Below are 26,562 nucleotides of genomic sequence, written 5' to 3'. Positions count from 1 at the left end.
TGCCTCTTCAATAATGTGGACACGGAAAAGCCTGATGATAATTTTGGGAAAAAAACATGGACAGTATTTTCATGGAGTAAAACATAAAAGGAATTTGCTTACCCAACATGGCAACTGTTCTAATCTTCAGAGACTAGGTAAGAAAGTTCTCTGGGTTGTATGTCAGTCCGGTTCAAACATACCCCAGGAACTATCCAGTGCCCTTAGGGGTCCAGGCTCACCCCCACTCCAGTCCACGTGCCCGGGAGCAGCAAGCTCAGAAACGGGAGCTGTGGACTGTTTTGAGGGCTGAGGGACTGATTTGTGGGGAGAGAAGAGATCAACGTTTTTCTAATGCCCCAGACCGGAACACAGCGCAGCACACGTAGAAAGGGGAGCTCCTGGGCCCTGCAAGAAAATACTCAAAGCTTTAGACAACCCAGCCACAAATGGTGGTTGTATATACAGTGAGTATCCATTGGGAAACACTAAGATGAGAACTGGAGAAAAACACAAATTGTAAAGCGCTTAGAAAAATAAGCTGAAATGAATCAATCTCTAAGTTGTCCTATGTTAAGGGTGTGTTTGATGTCAGGTGAAGTCTTGTGTGCAGCTAGTGATACTCTGCTTTGACCCCACATCAGTGGTGGGGTATTTTCCAATGCTGCTCACCTAGAGCTAATGTTCTTCAAATGTGTGACATTCGTCCTATGGCAATATTTTATTATGTGTTGCTTTTGGACTTGTTGGATATATAGGAACTGCATATAGCTGGGGGGGGGCAGTAGGAAGGGAATGCTATGATTCCAGAAACTTCCCTGTATATATAACACACACATCAGAGGGTATGTATGTGGGTGTACTGGGTCCCAATATATTTTTTCCTGTGGTGGCAGTCCAAAGTCTGACTCCAGTGCCTTTCAAACCACTAGAATGTAGTATCTCCACTTACTTATAAATATATTGGTATTCTGACCTGTACATCAGTCTTCTGAGTTTGACCAGCAGGAGTCAGTTCAACAGAATCTTCAAAGCCAAGAACAGGCTCAGGACGTGAGACCCAGCTCACAGCCGGGAAGCTGCCAAGGACTTCCTACTTCTGCTGTTGCTGCTTCTCAGGGAAGTTCCTATACACACAACAAACCAGAAATGGTACTTTTTGCAAAGGGATAATAAGCTACTCCGTTCTCATCTTTGTTTTATTCAGTTTGCTCCAAGGGCAAAATCAATAATAATAGCGATCACAAACATTATTTTGATTGGCTCACAAGCCTGATCAGTAAAACCTGAAAAACAAAATGTTACACAAGTTGCAAATGAAGTGCTCCCAGAGGCGACTGACATGATAGCAAGAGGAAATAACATAAACGCAGCAGGTGCTAACACTCAGGACAGCACTGCAGCCTGCTCGTGGCTGGACAACTCTGAGACCCTGTCGCAGACCCTTCACGTGTCACTGCCGACTTCCTCCAACGTGAAACGGGACTCACAAGACCCCTCCCAGACCTCACTCCTGCTGCACCTGAGTGGTTCCTATGCCCACGGCGCTGGCGTACGCCGTCAGGATCTCCACTATCTGCTTCGTCTCTAGGGTCATTCGGGCTTCCTTCAGCCAGTCCTGCGCCACTCGTCTGGACTCCCCTTTCAGCTGATTGACAAACTTGGCTGCCAGCTCCAGGTCGCCATGCTCAATGCAGTAGGAGGCATAGGACAATAATTTAAATGTGTCTGTATCCTCGGGGCAGAGCTCTGCTGGTGGCTTCAGCTGCTGAGGTGGGAACAGGAGCAGGGACTGTAAGTAGGAGAGGAGGTACTGGTACAAGCTATTTCGGGTTTCATCGATCATGGCTACCCTTCGGGCCAGCTTCTGGATGGCATAGAAACGGACTCGAAGGGTCTCTTCACTGTACACCCCCCGGGTCAGGGACTCCGGGGGGAGGGCCGCGGTCAGAGCCTGGGCAAATTCACTGTCGGAGCAGCTGGCTCTGATGGCCTCGACCGCGCCACCCAGGGGAATGGTGGGCAGCTCCGCGGATGCCGTCTTCATGCTGTACTTCAGCGCCTCCACCGACAGCCACAGCTGGTGGGCCCTCCTGGCCGCCTCCTCAGCGGCCGCGTGACCTGCAAGAGAGGGCGAAGGCAGACGTTCTCCTCCCCGCCTGTGTGCGTGCCCTCCCGCCCGTCCCGAGAACAAGCTAAAGCCACACGGGCGGAAGATGGGCGGAGAGCCTCTTCCCACCACGTACTTCGGGCACCTCCTTTCCCAGCGGGCCTCGTCACTCGAGGCAACAAGCCCCGGCGTAATCTGATGAGGACTTGTGTGTCCACAGGCACAACCGAGCTCCCTTCCCTCCTGCGACATCCCAGGTACCTTTATCTTTAGGAATGTCCGAGAGAGAAACATGGTATTTAAATTAGGCTATCAGAGACTCCCTGCAAAGGAACGGGAGACTTCAAATAAACTTAATGGACCCTTGGATCCTGAAATTTCATGACCATTTAGCTTACTGTTGTTTATCTGATATAAAAAGATTCCGTAACATCCCAAAGAAACCCATTTAATTAACATCCTCGTCAGGACATTCCGTTTCATGTGTCACATGGAGGCCTCAAGCCTAACTACGGTCCATCTGGTGGGTGGGACCAGCAAGTCAGCACGTCCAGATAACCCCCCAAGAGGCCTGGAGACAGGGCAGAGCTCGGGTGAGCATGTGGCCACACTGACCTTTTGTCTCCACTCGGAGAAAGATGACAAGAGACATCGGTGACTCACATGAGATGACTTTGGCATCTTTATTCCCTAATGTCAAACTATGTACACCACCATCCTTGCACTGAGAAACTACCCTAAGAAGTAGGACTGAAAGAATCATACACAAGAGGTCTGTGTGCTTACTCTGAACAGCCTGCTCGATTCCTCTGAGTCTGGCATAGGCAGTGTTTATGTCCAGAGTGAAGTTGTCAACTTGCTCTTGGCTGAGCCGACGAAACTGTAATTCTTGTTCAGAGAGTTTCTCAGACAGGTCCTGAAATGACAAACAGTGCACAGAAGAAAGTGGTGCTTCCTCAGTGCACGCCATTTATGAGGACACTAAGTTTTCCAGCAGCTGCTACCTCCAAAACCAGAGTGGGCCTTAACATCTCAAAACAGCTGTCATGAAACCTCCATGTTATGTGTAAGGTTCCAAAAATTTCCTACAATTTTTATTTGATGTATAATCTACAAATTTACTGATGGAACCTAGTATTATTTGAGGAAGGGCTCAGGAGGAAAATAAGTCTATTAAAATGAGAAAATAACAACTTTAGAAAATTAATTGTACTGCCACCCAAACTCTGAATTGTATTCAGTATCTTCTACTTAGGAGCTTATATGTTCATTTTTCTCAGAAAAATACCCGTCAAATAGAATTTAAAGCCTACTGGCAAAAATTTCAATTTTCTGGAAGGTTTCCTTACATGGAAAACCTCATTCCCTTCTTGTGAGACAAAATATTAAGTTAATATTATTACAAATGACTTGCTGAGTAGAAGCCAATTATGATTAAAGGTATCTCAATGACGTGCTGTAAATTCCGAACTTCACCCCTCTGGGAGGCTTCCTCAGATGTCAGAGCACGAGAATGAGCGCACAACGCACAGGAGTTTGTGGAGATAACGCAGGACACACGCGCGTCAAGTCGTATTAGCTGCGTTCCTGAAACCCCCAGAACCAACCCTCCTTGAAGCTGTGAAGGCTCCAAGTGACTAGACAGACACAAAGCACACCCGATCGGTGACACAGGTACAGCTCTTTGTATAAAAAGGAGCAGGTCTGCAAATATACGCCAGCCCCAGCCCCCCGAGGACAGGTGCCATGAGCAGTCTTCCCCCCCATTCTTCCACAGCTCAGTCGGAATGGCGTGGGCACGTTAAAGGGAAAGGAGAGACCGTTACTGACGCAAAGGGGAAAGAAGCTGAAAGGGAGTCAGCACTTTACAACAGGTCCTCACCTGCTCAAATTCATACTTCAGTTCCTGTTCTTGGACCCTAAGGACATCTCGTAAGTGATCGGTGTGGGCAGCAGCCTGTCGGCGAAGCTGGGTTCTCATTTCATTCTCCATGGCGTCTCTGACTTCCTCCACCTGTGAAGCCGAGCACAGGAATGAGGAGCTCTCAACTCTGCACGTATGCTTTTAGGAAGAGAAAGACTGCTACCCATGATGGTGGCAGCCTCCCCTGTGGACGTCCCGAACCCCAGCAGCGCCGTGCACGTGAGTACGTCCTTCACTTCTAGTGCTCCCAGGAATCAGGGAACTGAAATGTTGGAAGGAGAGTCAGACAAGGCCACACGAATGTGGCAAAAATCAGATTTCAAACAGGTCTCTCTAACCCCCAAATCTGTGTTTCTTCCGTATCACCAGGCTGCCTCCTATACAAAACAAACACTGTCATTTCCAAAACCACACGCTCCCTTGAGATTTAACAAATCCGAGATCACAGAAAAAAATAACTACAAAGACTTGGGACCAAACATAGCTTCACTGCAACCATCTGAATGACCTTAGAGAAATTAACTTCTCCATTTCTAAGTCTCCAGTCCTCATCTGTGAATAATAATGCCTAATGTGAAGAGCTATTAAGAAAATTAATAAAAATGGCAGTTATTGAACACAATTTCTCTAAAAAAGGAAAACTGCTCTAAAACTGCTTATTTCAATGTGAATTTAAATTCAATACAAACCAAATCAAGCCAAAACTATGAAAAGCCTATCGTGTCTGGCCCAACAATTAGCCACGGGTCAAATTACCAATTATTTGATACTAATTATCTAGAATTCATAACTTACTGCTTCTCAGAAACAGTCCAGTTAATGAACGAATCCATTCTGTCAGTGCGTAAATATTACGAAGGGCCAGCCCTGTGCCAGGCGGTGCCCACACCACGCTCGGGCGCAGCGGTGCGCAAGGCAGGCAGACTTCTTGCGCTTTTGCAGAGCACATTTCAGTGGAGGCATCAGATAGGGACAAGTAAACAAAAACATCTCAGGCTCTGACACTTGTTTTTAAGAAAATAAATAGGGCAATAAAAGAGAATGCAATACATAGGTTCTACTTTAGACTGAAGGGAACAGGAGAGGACCAGCCCGGGGCAAAAGATGTAGTCAAGGCACCAAAGCAACAAGGCAAACAAAAGGCCTCAGGGCACCAGGGGAGTCCGGGCGTGCGGAAACCCTGGCTCGCGCCAGGGCGCCTTTCTGGTATGAGCTAAGATTTTGGATTTTATGTTAAATGTGGTGGGCAGACAGAGGAGAACTTTCAGCAGCCTAGCATCTGATGAGAATACATTTTATAAAGACCACTTGCCTGTGTAAATAGACACAGAAATATGGGTATGAAAACGGGGACCTGTGAAGATGATACTCTGGACTAAGGTGGTGGTGACGGAGAGAGAGAGAAGTGCACGGTCTGGGGATTTACTCAGGACGCGGAGCTGGCAGATGGACCAACGGTGATGGGCCGACGTGAGAGCCGGAGGAACAGCTGAGCGTGATTTCTGGCTTGAGCAACTGCGTAGACGGGGCTTTACTTAGAGATGAACTGAGGGGCTGGGAGACAGGTTGGAGAGAATCAAGAAGTTTGTTTTGAACATGCTGAGTCCGAAGTGATTACTGAAACTCCAGCTGGAGACAGCAAGTCGGCTTCTGGACAGACTGAAGCCAAGGCAGAGGTGGGAGCCAGCAGCACCAGCGTCAGTGACAGCCGGTTTTCAAGGCCACAGGACTAGATAAGAGCACTTGGAGGCAGTTTAGGTGGATAAAAGGGTTCAGAAACGATGCCAGTGCAGGCCAACACCTGAGAGGCTAAGCAAAGCAGGCTAAGGAGCGGTCAGCACGGTGGGAGAAAGGCCAGCAGCGTGGGGGGCTGGCAGCTGAGGGAAGACAGAGCCTCAAGGAGGAGGGAGTGGTCGATCGTGCGGCTGAGGACATGGAGGCAGGATGCGCAGTCAGGTTCCCACATCTACCCGCAGACACCCCAGACAGAAGACTTCAGTTACTTCATCCATGCTTAACCAGCAACTACATAAACCACTGGTGGAGAAAATTATACTAGAGTCCAACAGAGACGCCTTCCAACTCCTTAAGGGGAAAGAGGCCCCTCCCGGAAAAGACAGGCTAGACAACCATGGGTGCCGGCAGCCTGTCGCTTTCTTACACGTGCGCACCTGCTCGACACAGAGCGCCGGCTAGGTCGGCCCTCCCCTAGAGGATCTGACCACACCAGGGCCGAGGTCCCACCTGAGAGGCGGGCTGGCCTGGCTCCAGCTAGTGTTTAGACAATCAAGTTAGTTTCACTTCGGATGTTCGGCAATTATACTCATTTTTTTTACCTTTCTGTCCTGTTCAGCCTGTATCTCACTTCTGTGACGTTCCAATGCTTTTGCCACTGCAGAGTCAAATGCCCGCTTTTCCTCCAGCTTCTGCTTCTCCAAGGCCAAGGCGATGTGCTGCTTCTCGGTGGCTTTCTGCTCGGCCAGCGCTCTGTTCAGCTGGTCAATGCGGCGATGCGCGTGAGCAATCAGGGAGTTTAGGTCATCGGCCGACAGCTTGTCAGCTACACAGAAAACCACGAAAATGTTCATGATTTCACCAAAATCATACAAGGTACATTGCCTCAACTGATTATAACCTAATTTTAACAGCTAGGAAGGAAGCAAAGAGCAGCTAATGTTTGAAAAGGATGTAGAGGCTACAGAGCAATCAAATTCCTAGCTCCCGGCCAGCAACTGGGCATTTTCAACCCCAAGTACGATAATTCACGGAGGATTTCAAGTAGAAAATCAGTTCTTTTCCAGGAACCCAAATGAGAAGCACTTCCAGTCTGAACTAATTATAAGTCGGCTTTATAACTCGCCATAATTTTGTCTGTAAGGACAAAGTTTACATGGACAATCAGTTCTGCATTTTCTTTCATGCATAACTATGATTAGTTGTAACAGGGATCCAATTAAAGATCTTTTCTGCTAAAACTTGAATCAAATTCAAATTCTCTGAGACTCCTCCCAGGTAAGAGTTCCGTGCTTTTTTCTTACACAGATGGTGTGTCTGGGCCAGTGATCTACCTGCAGCCAGTGCTGCCCGTCAGAATCACTTGGGGAGCTTTTTAAAATAATCCTGCCCAAAGATTCTTATTTAGGCTTAAGCACATTTCCCACCACTCCCCCTCCAAATCTCATACTCCAAAAGTGTTCTGGTATGTTACCAAAGCTTAAGAATTATGGCTCTAACAGCAAAATAAGGAATAGAGGAAATATCGTATGATAAATTCCACAATAAATAGACTGAAAAACAAAAATTTAAGTGAGGGTAAGAGATTTACTGACCAAATTCAAAATGTGTAGCTCCTCTGGATACTGACTTGAATGAAACCACTAAAAAAACTCATTCTACAAAATAACTGGGGACATTTGAAAACTGGATAGACATTTGATGGCGTTAAGGAATCACTATTGTTTTGGGTGTGACACGGTATGGTGATTACATTTTCAAAAACACACGAAGTTTTTACAAGTGAAAGAATATGATGCTTGGGATTTACTTCAACAGAAGCTGGGGGAACAAACGAGACAAAACCAGTCATGTGACTGTTAAAGTGGAGTGATGGGCCACAGGAGTTCAATATGGTTTTCTTCTTGCTTTTTAGTGTTTGAAATTTTACAATATAAAAACTTAAAAATATATATGCACACATATCTATCACATCTACAGGTTTCCAATCACACTGTGAAAGATTTTTGTCATTCATGTGCTCTCAGGAACAAAATACCTAATTCCGATCGATCACGTGCAACATAATTCTACTTTATATTAATTTAGACAGTTTAGTGTAAGAACCACAGGCAAAACAGAAAGACTTCAGTCTTTAAAGACAAAACAAAAACCTTTAACATAAAATATACGTAATTACTCACCTAGGTCAGAAACACCTACAAAGGAAAAGAAGAATAGTTTGAAAAAAGAAAGCACATGTTCCAGGTACTAATCATGCAACAGGAACCCCCAGCTCCTGTGACGCAGTCTTGACACCGCCACCCCAGAGAGGCCTGTAAACGCGGGCTCCTCACACGCTACCCAATGTCCAGTCTCCAGAAGACACTGGCATTTAAGCAGTATTTCTGATGTTACTGAGACGAGTCATCTCTGTGACTCTTACTGCCTCCAGTGCTTCATGGGAGTGCGGCTGCTCCCTGTGGTTACAACGTGCATATATTTAGCCATTAAAGTTCCCTTCGGTCTGAGCTGTTTACAAGTTGAAGGCTGATCTCCTTTCCACCCAGTGTTGTCACAGAGCAGTCACAAGGCGTGTTTTAAGAAATTTATTACAAGCATTTTTACTGCACCAAAGGTTTTCAATGATTTTACACATATATAATATGCTAATAGAGTCAAGGTTATAACGTCACCCTGACTCACTTGGGATTTCAAATTACCCTGGTTGGAACTTGCGTCCACCATGGCTGAATTCGGCTAAGACTGAAATAAAACGCTGAGAAGAGTGTACTGCACACTAAATGAGACACACATGCCAGAGGGGTCTGGGCTAGGAAAATGGAGCTGAAGCAAGTTTAGATCAGTTGATCAGCTGTTTAAAAAAAAAGAAAAGCGAGAGAAGAAAAGCGCTGACACTTCAGCTGTACTTACTCATCCCTTTCCACCCTGGCAGCACTTCCGGAGTGATACTGTCCAGCTCTCGTTTGAAGTCATCCCGGGCCTGGGCCACTAGCTCGTGATACTGAGTCACAACCTTGGCCTCAGACTGAGCTGCCTGAACCTGAACAAACACAAGGGCTATGTGATTAAAGTGAACAAAAAGTACCATAGACGTTCAAAACCACAGAAGTCACATTCATTTATTTCTCTGCATTTGGTTAGGAATACACGTAAACAATACATAGGAAGGAATATACAGCCCAGAAAAAGGGACATACGCCTTGTCTTTGTTTCCTTCCACTTCTATTCAAATATCACGGACAAGCCCTTTCCCACCTCACTGTGCCCCATCTGACTTTCCCTGGGTCACGGGGCACTACCCTTACAGATCACAAGTACAGACAGGAGATCTGACACAAAACGGAAACTTCCGTTAAGTGGTAATAACCATGACCAAACATTTACCTATTACACAAAGTATCAACAATACTGAACAGTCCACTTTGAATCCAAGGCAAGTTTTTAAAATTAATAACAACTAATATTCTTTGCAAGGGAAAAGGAAGAAAGATGATAGGAGTCTATTTTCCTCTATTCTTAAAAATCCTTTGACAAAACGATTATATTTCAAAATTAAAAATACTTGTAAAAGACCTAAGAAACACACCTTTTGGACCACGTTATCCAGATCAATTATCATGTTGTGAAGCTTCCCCTCTGCAGCAGTTATATGAGATTTGGCCCCAGCAACCTCTTCCTTCTTTGCATTTTCAATTACACTTTTCATCTTCTCTAATTCTTCTCTGGAAGCCAATAAAACAAAACAAACGTTTAATATGAGCCCTTGTCAACTTTATTAAAGAATTTGAAGTTAAAAATCCATGAAAAATTTAATTCGAAAAAAAAACTACTCAGTGCTTTTTCATAGTCAGTAGGCAGAGACGCTTTCTTCACCAACAACTGAAAACACCTTGGTGAGAGGCTAGGTTTAGAGTGGACCAGGCAGCACGGTGCACGGGGAACAACGCAGGCTTCAGAACCAGCAGCCCAGGATGCAGCTCCCAGACCGGCCTCCCCTGTGCTGCTCACCCACATACAGGGACTACAGGTAATTCACGGACAGCACCCTGCACAGGGCTGCCACATCGAGAGCATTCAATAAACGGCGGCTTTCGCAAGGATGAGGCTGACTCCCTGCCAATGAGAGCTTGAGGAAGGCAAAAGCCAGGGAGGACGCCAAAGAGCTCACTGAGCAAACAGCAGGGTCCTGGGAGCCCTGACAGTTCAGGCTGGATGGAGCTCTGATCTACCCAACCATGAAACACAGAGCTCACAGCCCTGACCCACGGTCTACTGATGTGAGCATAATGCCTTAAATCTAAAAGATATTCTGGCTTTATTAGAAGGCTTCTCTTTCTCTATCAATCACAAATATTTTGTTGACGAAGACAGCAAAATTTTGAATGACAAATAAAAATTCCATAACGTGGATGAGAACCCTTTATTCAAATGTAGGTTCCCGTCATCAGAGGCTGACCTTACACTTGGTTTGCTTGCTTGATCCTAGTTTTAGCCGACTTCCAGGAATCAAGGTCAAGGTGGCATAAAACTAGACCCATGCTATATAAATATTTTAGCAGTTAAGGCAAAGAGATTGTGACATACTCTTTACATTTTAACTTCTGATAAAACTGCTCAAACTATCCCAGAAAAATCTTGAAATTATGGCAGAATCTCAGTAAACTGTAGGGACATAACACATAAACAACAATCCAAAGAACATCTCCTTTTTATAAAAGATGTTTTATACAGGTTTCTGCCAAATTTACTTTGGCTGAATTATATTTTATTCCCTCTGTTCTTTTTAAACTTCTGTGTTCCTAATACCAACACAGTACAGGTGGAGAGGAGAGAGAAGGGTTTCTCTGCCTCTTTCTATACAGACAGTACAAAGAAAACCCAGCCAAAAGAAAGCCACCAGGAGGCCCTAATTACTTGTTAAAGTCCATGAGTAATTACTTGGCTTTGAGAAGCGCATCGGCAGCCTCGTCCACCGCCTTCCTGCGTTCCTTCAGCGCGCCCTCCACCGTGCGCCACTGAGCTGACTTCTTCTCCCCTGCAATCTAAACAAAAAGCCTGAATTATGTAAGCGTGAAGAACTGCCATTACTATCATAATAACATGAGTAAATGCACAAAGCAGTGATATGAGTGTCAAAGGTAAAAAGTTATATACGCTATTTCTCCAGAGTAAGAAGTCTTAATCTAGTTAATGTTCATGGAGAGGCTCAAAGAAGTCCATCAACCACTTCCATCAACTCTCCCCCAACCAAACTGTAAAAGATGGTGTTCCAGGGCAGAAGCATTCTCTAAGGAAAGACGATGGTTTTAATCAGATTCTCAAAAGGAGATATGAAGCAGAAAAGATTAATAAGAACAATAATTTGTCATGAATTATGTTTGTGGATTAAATCATTCTTCAATGAAGCACTGGTGCTTAAAATTTTCTTATTTGTAGCCCTACCAAAATCACTGTTTAAGAATAAGTAGAAAGTTTACACATTTGTAGGGTCCTTGCTTCTCCAAAATATTACCCTAAAGAATGATCCTCCGTAATTTTTAAGGTGAAAATCAACCACTGTCAAGAACCTTCCTCCCCCTTGAGCTGACTTTTATAGAATGTGAATTATAAATACATACACACACACACATACACACTCACACACGTGTATATAAATCCATATAAATGTCTCCCTTGAAAACTCCTTAGGGAGGTCTGACGTGTTTCCACCCCAGCACTGGAGCTGATCGCCACTTCTTCAACTGAGCAGAGGTGGCTCATATTTAAGGGACACATCATACCAAAAACAAAACCACTCTAACACTGTGATTACAACTCAGTGCAGCAAGATGCTCACACGAGAGAGGTGTAAGTTACACAGTCAGCATAACCAGTTAGAGTAGCTGGTGTTTCGGTGTACATGGGATCTCTGTATCATTTCTTACAACTGTGTGTCAATCTAAAAGTATCTTCAAAAAAAGTCTATTTTAAAAATATGTTGGCGATTTTAAAGCAAAAAAAATAAAGCAAATGACAAATACATTCAAGCACTATTAAGATACAAAAGCAAATCTGAACTAATTCTTATACCATGTCATTGTGGTGAGATAAAGCACTATATACAAAATTCATTAAAAAGAACACTGAAAGGTTTTTGTCATTTTTGTTTGTTTTTCTAAAAAGACAATCGTTCTAGTTTATCTTCAGTTAGTAAGAGAAAGCCCAACCTAGAAGGAAGCAATCATTCTCTTCAATGCTACACGTCTCATTATTCTTTGGCCTACCTCCGAATCGTCCATGGCTGCTTTCAGGATGCTGGCATGGGCAGTGACAGCCTGGACCGCAGCATTCTGGGCCACAATGGCCTGCTGAGTGATGGAAGCAGTTTGGCTCAGAGCATCTTCTAAGCTCTTGGCTAGAGCTGAAGTTTAAAAAGAAAAAAAAAGACAACAGTTAAACAGATCCCTCCCCCGAAATGACTTTATTTCAGTCTTTCCCTCGACACCTATTAAGTCTCCCACTGAACTTCCCGCCCCAAACAAACAAAATGCAGACTTAGAGAATCAAAATTTCACTTAAAAGTAGGGTAAAGTATTAATAATTACTGAATCCAGATGATGAACCTATGGGGATTCACTATATTGTTTTCACTTTTATGTGTATCTGGATTTTTTTCAAAATTAAACATGCTTTGGGTTTTCTACAGGAAAGAGAAAATCACAGTAGGAAAGGCAAAGAACTCTCAGATAGGCTAGTACGTAGCTTAAAAACAACCAAACACACTTTGTGAAAGCGAGTGTAACTACAATGAACAGCAAAGGAGTCAACATGCAGATGTAAAGCAGGACATTAAAGTCACAGAGTATGCGAGAGGGAGAAAGAAAACAGATCTTTTAGAAAGTGAGCTGATAGGACTATCAGTCTAAAGTAGATAAGGTTAACATACCTGAAAACCAGGGTAACCACAAATCAAAAACGTACAACAGATTCACAAAAACCAGAAAGGAACCCAAGCATAATACAAAAGAAAACCATCAAATCACAAAAGGAAAAACAAAAGAAAAAGAGAAAGGAACAAAGAAGAAATACAAAATCAACTGGAAAACAAAGTTTAAAGCGGCAATAAATATGTAAATATCAATAATTACCTTAAATGTCAATGTAATAAATGCTCCAATCAAAAGACACAGAGTTGCACACTGGCGCATCAGATAATAAAACAAGAACCTACAATATGCTGCCTACAAGGGACCCACTTTCAAGGAAAAGACATACATAGATTGAAAGTGAAGAGATGGGAAAATATTTCACGCAAATGAAAATGACAAGAAAGTAGGAGTGGCAATACTCATACCAAAAAACAGACTTTAGTACAAAGGCCACAAAGAAAGACAAAGAAGGACACTATAAAATGATAAAATGATCAATACAAGAAGATATCACACTCGTTAACATATATGCACCCAGTATAGGAACACCTAAGTATATAAAATAAATACTAACAGACATAAATGGAGGAACTGATGGGAATATAATAATAGCAGGAGACTTTAACACCCCACTGACATCAATGGACAAATCTTCAGACAGAAAATCAACAAGGCAACACAGATCCTTAAATGAGACAACAGATCAGTCGGACTTAACTGGTATCTACAGGACACTACATCCAAGACAAACAAAACACACCAGAATACACACTCTTTTCAAGCATTCAGTGGAACATTCTCTAGGACAGACCACATACTAGGACACAAAACAAGCCTTCACAAATTTAAGAGGACAGAAATTACTTCAAGCATCTCTTCCGACAAGGACATGAAACTAGAAATCAACCACTGAAGAAAAATGAGAAAAAAATGATTACATGGAGACTAAACAACACATTATTAAAAAACCAATAGGTCAATGATAAAATCAAAGTGAAAATTTTAAAAACCTTAAGACAAACAACTAAAAACCAACCATACAAAAAACTATGGGATGTAGCAAAATCAATCCTAAGAGGGAAGTTCATAACAATACAGGCCTCCCTCAAAAAACAAGAGAAATCTCAAATAAATAACCTAACCTACCACCTAGAAAAATTAGAAGAAGATGAACAAAACCTAACGGCATCAGAAGGAAGGAATAATAAAGATTAGAGAGGAAATAGAGATTAAAAAACAAAACAACAAAAAATCAGTAAAACCAAGGGCTGATTTTTTTTAAAGGATAAACAAAATCGACAAATCACTAGCCAGGCTGATGAAGAAAAGACAAAGGACCCAAATAAAGTGAGAAATGAAATAGGAAAAAAAAACCCAATACCACAGAAATACAAAAAAATCATAAGAAAATACTATGAACAATTACATCCCAGCAAAACGGACATCCCAGAAGAAATGGACAAGTTCCTACACACATACAGCCTACTAACACTGAATCAAGAAGAAACATAATTTGAACAGACCCATCACTAGCAGTGAAACAGAATCTTTAATTTTAAAAACTCCCTGCAAACAAAAGTCCAGGACTGGATTGCTTCACTGGAGAATTCTACCAAACATAAAGAACTTCTACCTATTCTTCTCAAACTCTACCAAAAGACTGAAGAGGAAACACTTCCAAAGTTATTCTATGAAGTACCATCACCCTGATACCAAAACCAAAGACACTACAAAGAAAGAAAATTATGGGCCAATATCTTTAATAAATATAGATGCAAAAATTGTCAACAAAATATTAGGAAACCAAGTTCAACAACACATAAAAAAGATCATATGTCATGATCAAGTTGGATTCATTCCAGGGTCACAAGGATGGTTCATAAACATCTATACAGATCAATGTTGACACATCACATCAACAACAACAAAAGAGAAAACCCACATGATCATCTCAATAGATGCAGAAAAAGCGTTTGATAAATTCAACATCCGTTCACGGTAAAAACTCTGACCAAAGTGGGTATAAAGGAACATATCTAACATAATAAAATTCATTTACAACAAACCCATAGGCAATATACTTTTCCTGCTCTGATTCTTCATAAAAATTACACACGTACATTTTTAAAGTAAAACTTGGGAGAAAATTAAGAGGTGATAAACAAAATCTTGAAAGTTTTTCTTTGCCCAAAATGAAAGATAAGAAAAACTGGACAAAGAAAAAAAGGAGCATGATGAAACAGAAGACATCGCTATCTTAAATTTACAACTTCCTCCCAGGTATTCGTATGATAAAAGGAGGAAAATGAAAGGAAAAAATATGAATATAAGAAGAAGGTGCTCTTAATTTGAAGTAGTAGAGAATTCAGGAAAAAATATGACACGGGAAAAAATTATAAAAATATTTCACTTATGTGGAACTCATTTATTCAATATTCATGATTAGCAGTAACATGGCCAGCAACCCAGAAGAATGCAAAAAACAAAACAATACCAAAAAAGAAATGCAAGTAACCAAACTAATGCCTTACACCTGTGCTCACTCTGACCCTTCTACTCTCTACAAAATTCTAAGAAACCTGCCTCCTAGGAGTAGGGCAGAACCAATGCACTGAAGAAAAATAGTAAGGACCACCACTCAAGGTAGAGAGACTAAACAAGTAAGTGATGGGGAGAGACAAACAAACAAACAAAACTATATATAGCTGCCATAAGATTTTAAAAACATCGCCCAGTCCAGCAAAAAGCTACATGCACACTAGCTCCAGGGGCATCCATATGCTGCAGCATACCACAATAAATTGTGTTCCATATGCCCTTACATTTTTAGGTATCTCATATCTTTCTTTAAACCATCAAAAGACCCAATATAAAACTGAAAAGGAATGTGCTTCGGTTAAGCGGAAACCAGCAATGTGTAGAGCATTTCATCCCCCAATAATGTCAGCAAAGGGGACAGCTCAGCTGAGCCCAGAATCTGAGTAACAAACCAGAGTGGGAGCCCTTCCGAACTGCACAAAGACATTTCCGAGCGTAACAATCAGAAGACACTCAGGCAAGCTGCCAGAACATACATAATTTCTGTTCCCCAGAGTATAAAGAATCTTTAGCACTAAGCATAATAAAAACAAATGGAGAAAGGACATGTATCACTTGGAATTTTCACCCAATTATACACTAAGAACAGCCCTCGTCACCTGGGTAAAAGTTTACATGGAAAGAACACGAATGAAATAAAGGTGGTGAACAGAGTAACACCACTAAAGAAACCACAACGAGCTGACAGATGAGAAACTTGTGCAATGGTCGAAGAAGAGAGCAACCGACAGAGGTGACCCAAGTACTTAAGAAGCGTCTGGTTTACATACACTCAATCTTAACTTGTTCCCGCTTTTCCTGCTGCGCAAGTCGAGCTGCAACTTCTTCAGGTGGCCGCTCCCTTACAGAAGTTGAGGATGCTTCCTCTTTCAGCAAAAGTAAATAAGAGGAAATCAAATTTCAGCACAGAATTTCAACAGCTAATGGGGACATAAAAACACCATCATTTGTACTTGCCAGCTGTTATCAACCCGAGGGCATTTCTGTGATAAAGATTCTAAAGCCATATCATCACTCAACGATCCCCAAATGAAGAAATAACAGATCAGCTCTTAAACCCCTTGTTTTCAAAGATTTATTCAGACTTTGAAATATTAAAAATTGCCTAAACAAGTCTGCAGACTTAAAGCAGCATAAATGTGTGCTTACACAGTGTCTAGGAAGTGCCTAGATATTATACAGCTCTGATGAACACCCTTATAAAATCACAAATACAGATAATTAAACTACCTGAAGTTGCAGGCTTGGATTTTCCTTCACCAATTTCAGGATGATCAGTTTTTATAGATTCCTCAAGCTGAAGCACAGGGGCTGGGACCGACAGGGTATCACCTGCTGCAGAAATAATGTGAGCTGCCTCTGTAGGTGCTATAAATATACGTTACTCATGGTATTGATAGGTTCCTGGGCCGACAGAGAAACACACAAGAATCCACTACTACCACCTCCCACTTTGCATCTGACTCAAAAGACACTAATGCACGTGCTGTCACTATTCAGGGGCACCGTCCACTGCATAAACCCACCCAAGATACACGATGGCTGGGAAAGCACAAGACAAAAGAGTCTTGTCAGCATCCATCTGCATTTTAACCATTATTCTCAGGCAAGAGTCCTAATAACTGTACTAAACAGTACCAAATCTTAACATGAAAAGGGGACATAAGACTTACGCAACATGGAAAAATAATTACAAAGGAAAAAAGAGCCTGTAGTGAAGAAGGCAGACAAAAGAATGTAACCAAAAAATATTTTTTAATCACTCTGAAGAGTGGTAGAGATGAAAGGAGAGGTTATGAGCAAGAACAGGATGACAATTTTAAACATGAAGAAAAGTTCAGTTTAGACAGTGAGTTAGTAAAAAATGGAACTCAGTTAAAAAAATTCTTTCACAGACAATTTTAAAGAAAGGAAGTGTGAAAACTCAAGAGCTTGTAAATTATAAATAAGCGTTGATGGAAGAGAAAATGTAACTTCTGAAGGTGGAATGGGGGGGAGAATGAAATAGAGAAAAAAATGTTTTAATAAATTGAAGATTCCATTTAAGAGATAAAGTTGGATTATCACAAACCTCACTAACTGGTCTCCCTGCTCTGCCCTTGGTTCCTTTATCTATGCTCCTCAATAGCCAGTGATCTTATTAAAATACAAATCAAGTATCAATCCCCTGACTCATAACCCTCCCAACAACTTCCCTTCCCACTCAAAAGTCTTACGATGGCCTCCAAGGACCTCCAAGATAGGCCTTCTGCTCCCTCCCTGACCTCATCTGCTATGTTCTCTTACTCCCCTCCAGCTTCACCTGCCCCTGCCAGAGCACGCCAAGCTCACTCTTCTGCCCAGGGTGCTCTTCCCCACCAGCCTTCCACATGACTGACTCTCTCATCGCTTTCCAGTCTTTGCTCAAACGACACCTTCCAGGGGAGACTTTTCTTACCTACTCCATTTAAAATGGCAATATTCCCCCCACCCAACTCATCACTATATGATGTCCTATATATATTTTCCTTATGTACTTACATACGATTTCCCTCCCCTCATCCCACTAAGGAATAGTCACAGCATTTGTGTGTTTGTGTTTACTATTTTGTTCATTGCTATAGCCCCAGTGCCTAGATGACACCCAGCACTTGGCATGTAGTAGATACTCAGTGAATACTTGCTGAATGAAAGTCAAGTGATTTAATCAAGAGTGAAAGTGACTAAGGAGAAGCTTTATAAATTCACATATATGCTGAACAGGTTAGGATTAGGTGAGTGCTGTAAATTAGTGTGGGATTACTGGTCGATCGTAAAGGCAAAAACATCTGCAGATCCAGACACATTCATCACTAAGGAAGAAGAGAGGAGAAGGAACAGGTGAACAGGTAGAAAAAAGGTGGGGAAACAGAATAAATCTTAAAATCTAAAGAAGGGAAATGCTAGGAGTCAAAGAAAAGGCAAAAAAAACCCCAGAAACATTACACTGCCGCAGGCAAGACAGTTCTCGCTGTTACCCTCACTCAGCAGCTGCCCACAGTAAAGCCCAGCTCCCCACCCCACTCACCCCGAAGGTGAGAGCCACGGTGGCAGGTGGGAGCACTTCCTGCTCAGCGCGAGAGAAGAGTCCTTCATGGGGACGGGCCCCCCATCTTGATCACGGGTACAAATACAAAACAATTCATCTACTCTATAATTTGGAAAGAATGATTCTAAATACGCTTACCTGCTGCTGAAGCTGCAGTGTCTCCCTTCTGTTTCTGGAGTTGTGAGGCAGGCTGTTTAGATTCTTTCATTACCTCTGACACACTAGAGATTTTTAGTGGACCTGACTGAATCTTGGAAATGAAAAACATTTGACATTTCAGATACAGCACTGTTTTTGAAAAGAGGTAGCACACAGTAACTTGCACTATTTTAAAAGTCAGGTTCTTTCAGACTTTTAACATAAAGTTCAACAATACACAATGTATTTTATTGACCATAATAAGAGAAGCAATCATGCTAGAAAAATGCAGTCCAAAAATTTCATTCCAAGTGACTAGTCCATGTATCAATAGACATAAGAGTTCTCTTAGGGCAACTCATGAAGTTCATGATACAGGATCTTCCCTTTAAACACCATTTTTACACCATTCCTTTTACATATTCAACACTGAGAAGGTTATTTCCATTTGCTTTCTAAATCAAATTATGGTGCTTTCTTTGTACATTCAGTTAGAAATAAAATTTTTTTTCTCTCTTTTTTTAAATTTATTTTTCTTTTGGGGGGTAGGTAATTAGGTTTGTTTGTTTCTTTCTTTCTTTCCTTTCTTTCTTCCTTCCTTCCTCCTTCCTTCCTTTCTCTGTTTCTCTCTCTCTTTCTTTCTTTTTCTTAACAGAGGTACTGGGGATTGAACCCAGGACCTTGCACATGCTAAGCAGGCACTCTACCACTGAGATATATACCCACCTCCTGAAACAAATGTTTCTTAAAAGGCTAAGTAAAAATGAAAATTCATTTTTTATTTCTTTAATCTCCAAGATTCACACACCTGCACACTAAGCTATATGATCCAATTGTGAGTGATGCCTTCTTTTCTCTTTCTCAATTACCACCTGCCTTAAGTTTCAGGCACTGTCATTAACAGGACTGCCCAGTGATGTGCCAGAGAAAGTTACTGAGTAACAGAAATATCTTCATTCTACCTATGTTGTCCCCCCTTTTGCCAGTACTTGGCATTGGGACTCAGATATCCCTAACAGGACTATTCAAACTTAACAGAAATGGTTCTGAATTTTGTCATTATCAGAAACTAGAAATATGCCCATTTTCTTTTTATTAAAATTTTATTATTTTTTAACTCATGAAGTGCATGCTCACTATAACAAGCAAAACAATATCAAGATATACCACTGGTTTTGTCTATTGTTTGTTTATTTTTTTAATGGGGGAGGTAATTAGGTTTGTTTATTTATAGAGGAGGTACTGGGGCTTGAACCCAGGACCTCGTGCATGCTAAGCACGTGCTCTACCACTTGAGCTGTGCCCTCCCCCTCCCCTGGGTTTTAATCTGCCTCCTCCCTGTAGCACTCTCAGGGAGCCACTGCTAATACTCTGAAATCTACCCTCCCACCTATAAGCTTATGCTCATGTATATATACATATACATGATGTTATATACATTAAACAAACAAAAATAGGTAATTTAAAGCTTTCTGGGGGGAGTGGGGGTTTTAGGTTTATTTATTATAATTTTTAAAAAATATTACAGATTAAACAAGATAGGATAGCTAACAAAATCTGGGGAACTCTGAAGATGAATCCAACAATTCTAACCCAGCTCACTGCCAGCATGGTATAATCTTACTATAGAAAAGGCTAAGCAGGAAGACTGCACGTTTTGAGGTGGTGTAGCATGGACCTGCAAAGCTGAGCAGGTGCAAATGTTCAGCAGGACAGTGACAGCGGAGTGAGAAGAAGCCAAGGCTATCGAGAATGACACCTGAAGTCGTGTCAGGGGAGGAAAGAACACTGCTCTGAACAGTTCAGCCTGACTCCGTGCTCCTGGAGTTGCTTCCAGCTACTTCTCCCAGGTCATGGAACTTAAAATAGACTCAGGATTTTAGAATGAAGCCAAAGGATTCTGCTCCTTGACTACTGAAGCTGCAATGCTATCTCCCTCAGCCAGCAAGACATTTTAAAGTTCACTTGGGAGAATAAATGATGTAGAAGACTAACTAAGGACATTTTTTGAATCATTTGGGGGTGGGGGTGGGAGAAGTCAGAGGACACATGCTTTCCCAGATAGTAACTCTGCCATAGGACTGGTCCCGAGATCATGGAGGACACTGGAGAACAGAAGTCTGCCCAGTTTCTAATAAAGAACTGATCAGCCATGTCCAGCCTCACAGCATAAAGAAATACCAAGTCAGCAAAACCCCATGCTTTCTTTCATACATCTTTCTCAAGCGCCAACTTGTAAGAAGAAATGTGTAAGATGTGAAAAAAAACAACTGTAAGCCTTTTTGGGGTGGGGGGGCGAAACTGAAGGCTGTGCCCAAAGTTCCAGGAATACTGGGAGAAACTCCTGTCAGTGAATCAGTACATAAGTGAAAATTCTGTGACTCTGCTTTGTGGGCTAAAAGGAGCCATTACTAACCGTAACATGTGGGTTCTGCGTCATGACCAATCTACATCCGCGTCTTCAGTGTTCTAAGTCAGGGTCCGAGAGCTGCAATGGTGCGGGCGGACACGGAGCCCCTCCGTCCACAGGGCAGCTGGGCTGCCTCTGCCTGTGCTGCCCCCTCCACTTAGCCCTGGGTGTCACGTCGTTTTTTCTATGTGATGCGACTAAATGAGAGCACGTATGGGACTCCAAAGGGATAAAAACCCAGCTCTACATAATACTAGTTCAATCTAAAGAAAAACAACAAACACATACCTAGCAAGTTCTACTGAATTCTACATGCAAAATATTTTCAAGATGAAAACAACCTGCTTTTCAAAGTATTCCACAGGATAAACTGAGATTTTACGGCAAACTCTTACCGGCTTCTTTGGCGATGGAACAGTATAAGGTGGGGAACCAAGAACCATCTCAAAGAGTTTGTCTGAGTAAGGTATGGTTTTCTCTACGTTTTTCCGGAAATGGGAATCCCATTTGGCGTACAGGATAGTGCCACCAACACCTCCACCAACAAACAAAATGCCAGCTCCAGCAATTTTGCCAGGAGACAACCTAAGTGAAAGTAACAGGAAACATTTTTGGGTTTTGGCTCTCCTAAACCTACTTCCCTAGACTCTAGGTGTAAGAGTCTCAAAGAACTCTCACCTCTATTTCTTTACCACTATTCAGAGCACAGCATCCCCGTTTACCACTGCAGCTGCACACCACCTTTCTGATTCATTTCTAACACATCCACAATAAAAAAAAAATTATTTATAATTTTTTAATACAGTAGTATCTAGAATAGGACGAATGAAGCAATCCGCCTTTTAACACTTAAAATTTAGCATGTTCAATCATGAAGTTTCCTCTGAACCCGAAAAATAAGTATCACTAGTTTTCAAAGCTCCTCTCCCTTAATTAAACATTTCCGTAACTACAGTAAAACAAATGTCAACTAGAACTAACAAGTACTTGTAAGTTCCAGTGTGCTGAGTTCTGGATATGAATCTATTTGGCATAGAATGGAAGACACCACAAGGGTTGGGGGGAAGGTCTACTTTGGATGCCAATTACCAAAGGACCAGAAGGGGCACTACACCAAGCTTTCACCTGCAGATAAACAATGCTTCAAAGATACTACAGCAAAGCGCCATTGTATTCCCTTAAAAAAAAAAAAAGATTTTAAGCAGATATTCCCACATTCAAAGAAAACACACACACACCCCTTAGCACAAGTTTAAAAAAAAGCCTGTTTACAGGGAGACATACCGAGAACCGCCTGGAGTGGAGTATCTACGGCATGGTCGCAGCGGACGGAAGACAAACTTCCCACAGAGACAGCTCTAAAGGAAGAAGAAAACATCACAACTAGCAGTTAAAGGAATCTGGGAGGCTCTGAGGGTTGGGAACTCGGAAGTAATACTTTTAGTACAATGTATATGAAGATATACAACTCCCAAATCTGTAGTCTGGGAGAGGGCTGGCTTAGGCTGAAAGGCTCAGAAAAGGCTGCCTGGCAACGCAGGCCTGGGACTAAGAGAAGACACATGGTATGAGGTCTGGGAAGTAAACTGAGGAAGAACCAGAGCTCTGAAGAGCAACCCTGGGAAAGAAAGAATAATTCATTTCTTAAGGATGATTATGTCCAGACATTCAGAATAAGCTAGATGCCAACAGTGACGGCCAACAATTTTATATGTCAACCTGGAGGATGTCTGAGGAGGAGATCAACATTTAAATCACTGAACTACGAATTAAGCAGATTGCCTTCCACAATGTGGGTGGGCCTCATCCAATGAATTAAGGCCTGAATAGAACAAAAAAACCAGCCTTCCCAAGCAAGGGGGGAATTCTCCAGCAGACTGCCTTCAGACCAGAACTGCACTGTCAGCTCTCCTGGGTCTCCAGTCTGCCAGCTGTCAGACACAAACTGCACCACAGACTCTCCTGGGTCTGTGCATATCAAGTCCGCCAGCCTCCCCTGCAGATACGGACCTGACAGCCGCCACAAACGCATGAGCCAATTTCTTGTAACAACTCTTTCTATGTATACACACACCCTATTGGTTCTGTTTCTCTGGAGAGGTTCTAAAACCTATGGAGGTTTAAGGGAGGTTACAACCACTTACAGAAATTAGGAATTCACAGAACACATTTATTCTTTCATTGAAACATGTCACAAATTTAGAAATTTGAGTACAAAGTTCAAAAGAGCAGGTTAGACAGTCATTTGCTTAGGGATTAAAGTTCTGAGAACTGATGTAAACCCAAGTAAGATAGTATTTAAAGAGATGGGACATCAACAAGATATCGCCTCATGCCTATGAGAATGGCCAACATCCCCAACACTGACAACACCAAACGCTGGTGAGGATGGGAAGCAATGAGAACTCATTCACCACTGTTGGGAATGCAAAACGGTACAGCCACTTTGGAAGAGAGATGGGCAGTTTCTTATAAAACTAAACATCCTCTCACCATATGATTCAGCGTATGTGCTCCTTGGTATTTACCCAAAGGAGTTGAAAACTTATGTCCACATAAAAATCTGCACAGAAACATTTACTGCATCTTTATTCTTAACTGTCAAACACTGGAAGCAACCAAGATGGCCTTTGGTTGGTGAATGGATAAATGAACTCTGGTACATCCAGACATTGGACTATTATTCAGCACTAAAAAGAAAAACTATCAATCCATGAAAAGACCCGAAGGAACCTTAAATGTATTACTAAGTGAAAGAAGCCAATCTGAAAAGACTGTATGCTGTATGATTCCATCTACCTGACATTCTGAAAAAAACAAAACTATGGAAAGAGTAAAAAGATTGAGGACTGCCAGGGGCTGAGGGGAGGCGTGTGATGAATAGGTGGAGCACAGAGGATTCTGGACAGTGAAAATACTCTGTACGGTACCATAATGATGGATACATGTCATCATACATTTGACACAGCCCATAGAAGATACAACATCAAAAGTAAACTAATGTAAACTATGGATTTGGGGTGATGATATGTCTCTGTAAGTTCATCAATTGTAACAAATGTAACAAATCGTAACAAATGGAGAATGTGAATTCTGGGGGATCTGTGCATGCGTAGGGGCACAGGGTATATGGGAAATCCTCTCCATTTTGCTGTGAACCTAAAACTGCTCTTAAAAAAAAACAAAACGAGGTCTTAATTAAAAAAAAAGGGGGGGGGAGTGAGAGACTGGAAGAGCACACCTTGGGGTACTAGAGCTCCTAGAAGTACAAGGAGCAGCAGACTCAACAGAGGAAAAGGAAAGATAAGAAGGAACCCAAGATACTACATGAGAAAAGCCAAAAGAGCAAAAATAGTCTCACAGGGCAACAACATCAAATACTACAGAATGACTGAGGAGACAATAGGAATAATCAATGAATTTTATGAGACAGCAATTTCAGGAAGAGAAGAAATCTTGGTTGCAGGCTAGAAAAGGGTTCATATTTTAGTATGAAGTTTTGTTTGTTTTTTAATGAGGGGGAGGTAATTAGGTTTATTTATTTATTTCTGTTTGGAGGTACTGGGGATTGAACCCAAGACCTTGTGCATGCTAAGCATGCACTCTACCACTTGGGCTATATCTTCCCCACTTTGATATGAAGTTTTAACCAGTTTTCTTCTAATTTCCTAACTGGGATCCCACTAAATGGAAAATATTTTGATAAAGGCAAGGAAGGAAAAAGTAATTTTGGACTTTAGAGCAGTCTGTGGGGACAAATCAGTGATAACCACGATGAAACCTGAGGGCAGAATAAGGAAGAATGTGCCCTGAAAGGAGGACTCCAAAGACGCATTTCAACAGTTCTGCCCTGAAAGGCAGCTCTGCTTCCTCCCTCCTCCCGGCCCTACCTGGGCACCACCTTCTGCCAGATTCTAAGACGGTCCGCATGATCTCTGCCTTCTGCTGTTAAGCCCAAGATGCGGGTTGCACGGCAACAGGGGTTTTGCAGATGTAATTCAGGTTAGTAATCAGTTGGCTTGAATTAATCAAAAGGGAGTTTATCCAGGTGGGCCTGGCCTAATTATATAAGCCCTTTTAATCTGGGTCTGGAGATCAGAAACAGGGAAGAGAGATTTAGAAGTCTGAGAGACAAGCTCCTGGTAGCCTGCAAAAAGTAAACATCCATGTTATAAATTGCTTCTGTGGACCCTGTGGCAAGGAATTTCAGGCAGCCCCCAGGAGAGGCTATGCGAATTAGCAAGAAAAAAGGACTTCAGTCTGACAGCTGAGAGGGACTGAATTATGCCAACAAACCTCATGAGTTTAGAAGAGGACCCTGAGATCCAAATGAGAACTACAGCAGGGACAGCACCTTGACTGCAGCCTGTGTGACAGCAAGCAGAGAAGCCCAACCATTCATGTCCAGAAATGGTAAGATAATAATTGGGTTTTCTCTCAAGTTGCAACATCCGTGGCATTTGTTATGCAGCAACAGAAAACTAACGCACACTCCACTTTCTTAAGAAGCTGCTTCTCTTGAAAACGAAAAAAGGAGATAAGCAAACTTGGAAAAAAAAAAAAGTTTGACTTTTGTGATTTGTAACTCACTAGGTCTAGGGATTTTGCTCAATTGTTTGAGTCCAAGTACTTATTTTGCCATAACACATTTTGCCAAAATACAAATTTTCTTTAAATTCTGAGCAATGGGAACAAGTTTATTTTTATTTTCCGAAAATTACTTTGATAATTATGCAAAAATAAAAGTAACTGGATGTCTAAGCTCCCTGAATGTCTGCCAAGGTTGTCCCAGCACCTGGAGACATAAGCTCCCCAGGCTAATCTCAGAAATTAGCACAAGGTCATAACGCCTAACCTTCCTCGAGTATTAAGAGTTTCAGCTCCACAAACTACAATTTTTCATTTTTGTTCAGAGTAAGAATAGCTCAAGAGGTGTTCTCAGCTACAAAAAGAAAGGCAGTCTCTCCTGGATAATTACAACCTTGACCCCCTAAAACGCGGACTCGAGCTGTCCCGGCACCGCCTTACTAAGATGCAACAAGCCAAGGCTATGCATATCCTGCTGGGAACTGTAGTTTCCCCCCCGTCGACCTTCAACCACCGGCTGCACGAAACCTATCACGCGCCCAACCGGCGACCCGGGCGCCAGCAGCCACGATTGGTCCCAGACTGGGGCAGCGCGGGGCTGATTGGATGGTACGTCCCCGAAGCCGTGCCTCCCGTCCTACGCCCGCCTCCCCGCCACCTTCTCTTCCCCACGCCCCATCCCGCTTCAGCAATAACCCTCAAGTCATCCTTGTCGGGCGGACTCGCGAATTAACTGCCCCACGGGCCGCCCGGGCCTCTCGCGATAAGGGCGGCCCTGAGACACGCCTCTGTCTCCGGGCCTAAGCGGAGTCAAAGCCTCCCCAGCTTTCTATGGGTGGCCCGGAGGCAGTTTCACCACGCGCTCTCTCCCGGCGCCCCTGTCCTCACCTGGGCGGTGGAGGTCACGCCGGATAACTGACAGGCCCGCAGCATCTCTGCGTGGCGGACGGCGCTGCGGGTGTAAGTGGTTGCTCGGGAGGCGGCGCGAGGAGGGAAAACCGTGCGTGCGTGCGTGCTTGCGTCCGTGCCGCCTTTCCTCGCCGGGCGTACCGGAAGGGCAGCCAACGCCACTGCGCACGCGCAGCCCCCTCCAGCGCCTGTCCC

The 26,562-nt window shown here is 42.7% G+C and overlaps 1 protein-coding gene across 4 annotated transcripts; it reads right to left on the bottom strand.

The window, feature by feature from the left end:
* Positions 1–1,160: 1,160 nt before the first annotated feature.
* IMMT (inner membrane mitochondrial protein) lies at positions 1,161–26,513 on the bottom strand. 4 transcript variants are annotated; one of them, XM_032469631.1, is made up of 15 exons: positions 26,347–26,513; positions 22,156–22,229; positions 21,267–21,456; positions 18,462–18,573; positions 16,487–16,624; positions 16,027–16,122; positions 12,014–12,150; positions 10,689–10,792; positions 9,337–9,472; positions 8,661–8,790; positions 7,931–7,945; positions 6,350–6,573; positions 3,972–4,103; positions 2,876–3,005; positions 1,161–2,100 (listed from the first exon to the last, which is right to left on the bottom strand). In XM_032469631.1, the coding sequence occupies exons 1-15, from the start codon at positions 26,389–26,391 to the stop codon at positions 1,487–1,489; spliced, it is 2,277 nt and encodes a 758-aa protein (XP_032325522.1). In that variant the 5' UTR covers positions 26,392–26,513; the 3' UTR covers positions 1,161–1,486. The 4 variants fall into 4 exon arrangements, with proteins under 4 accessions (XP_032325522.1, XP_032325523.1, XP_032325524.1 ...); XM_032469632.1 differs by having other exon boundaries at positions 16,487–16,591; XM_032469633.1 differs by having other exon boundaries at positions 16,487–16,588.
* Between the last annotated feature and the right edge of the window lie 49 nt (positions 26,514–26,562).

Source organism: Camelus ferus, chromosome 28, assembly GCF_009834535.1.
Source record: "Camelus ferus isolate YT-003-E chromosome 28, BCGSAC_Cfer_1.0, whole genome shotgun sequence".
Taxonomy (NCBI): Eukaryota; Metazoa; Chordata; class Mammalia; order Artiodactyla; family Camelidae; genus Camelus; species Camelus ferus.
Note: the sequence above shows the minus strand (reverse complement) of the source record. Positions and strands in the feature narration are given on the sequence as shown.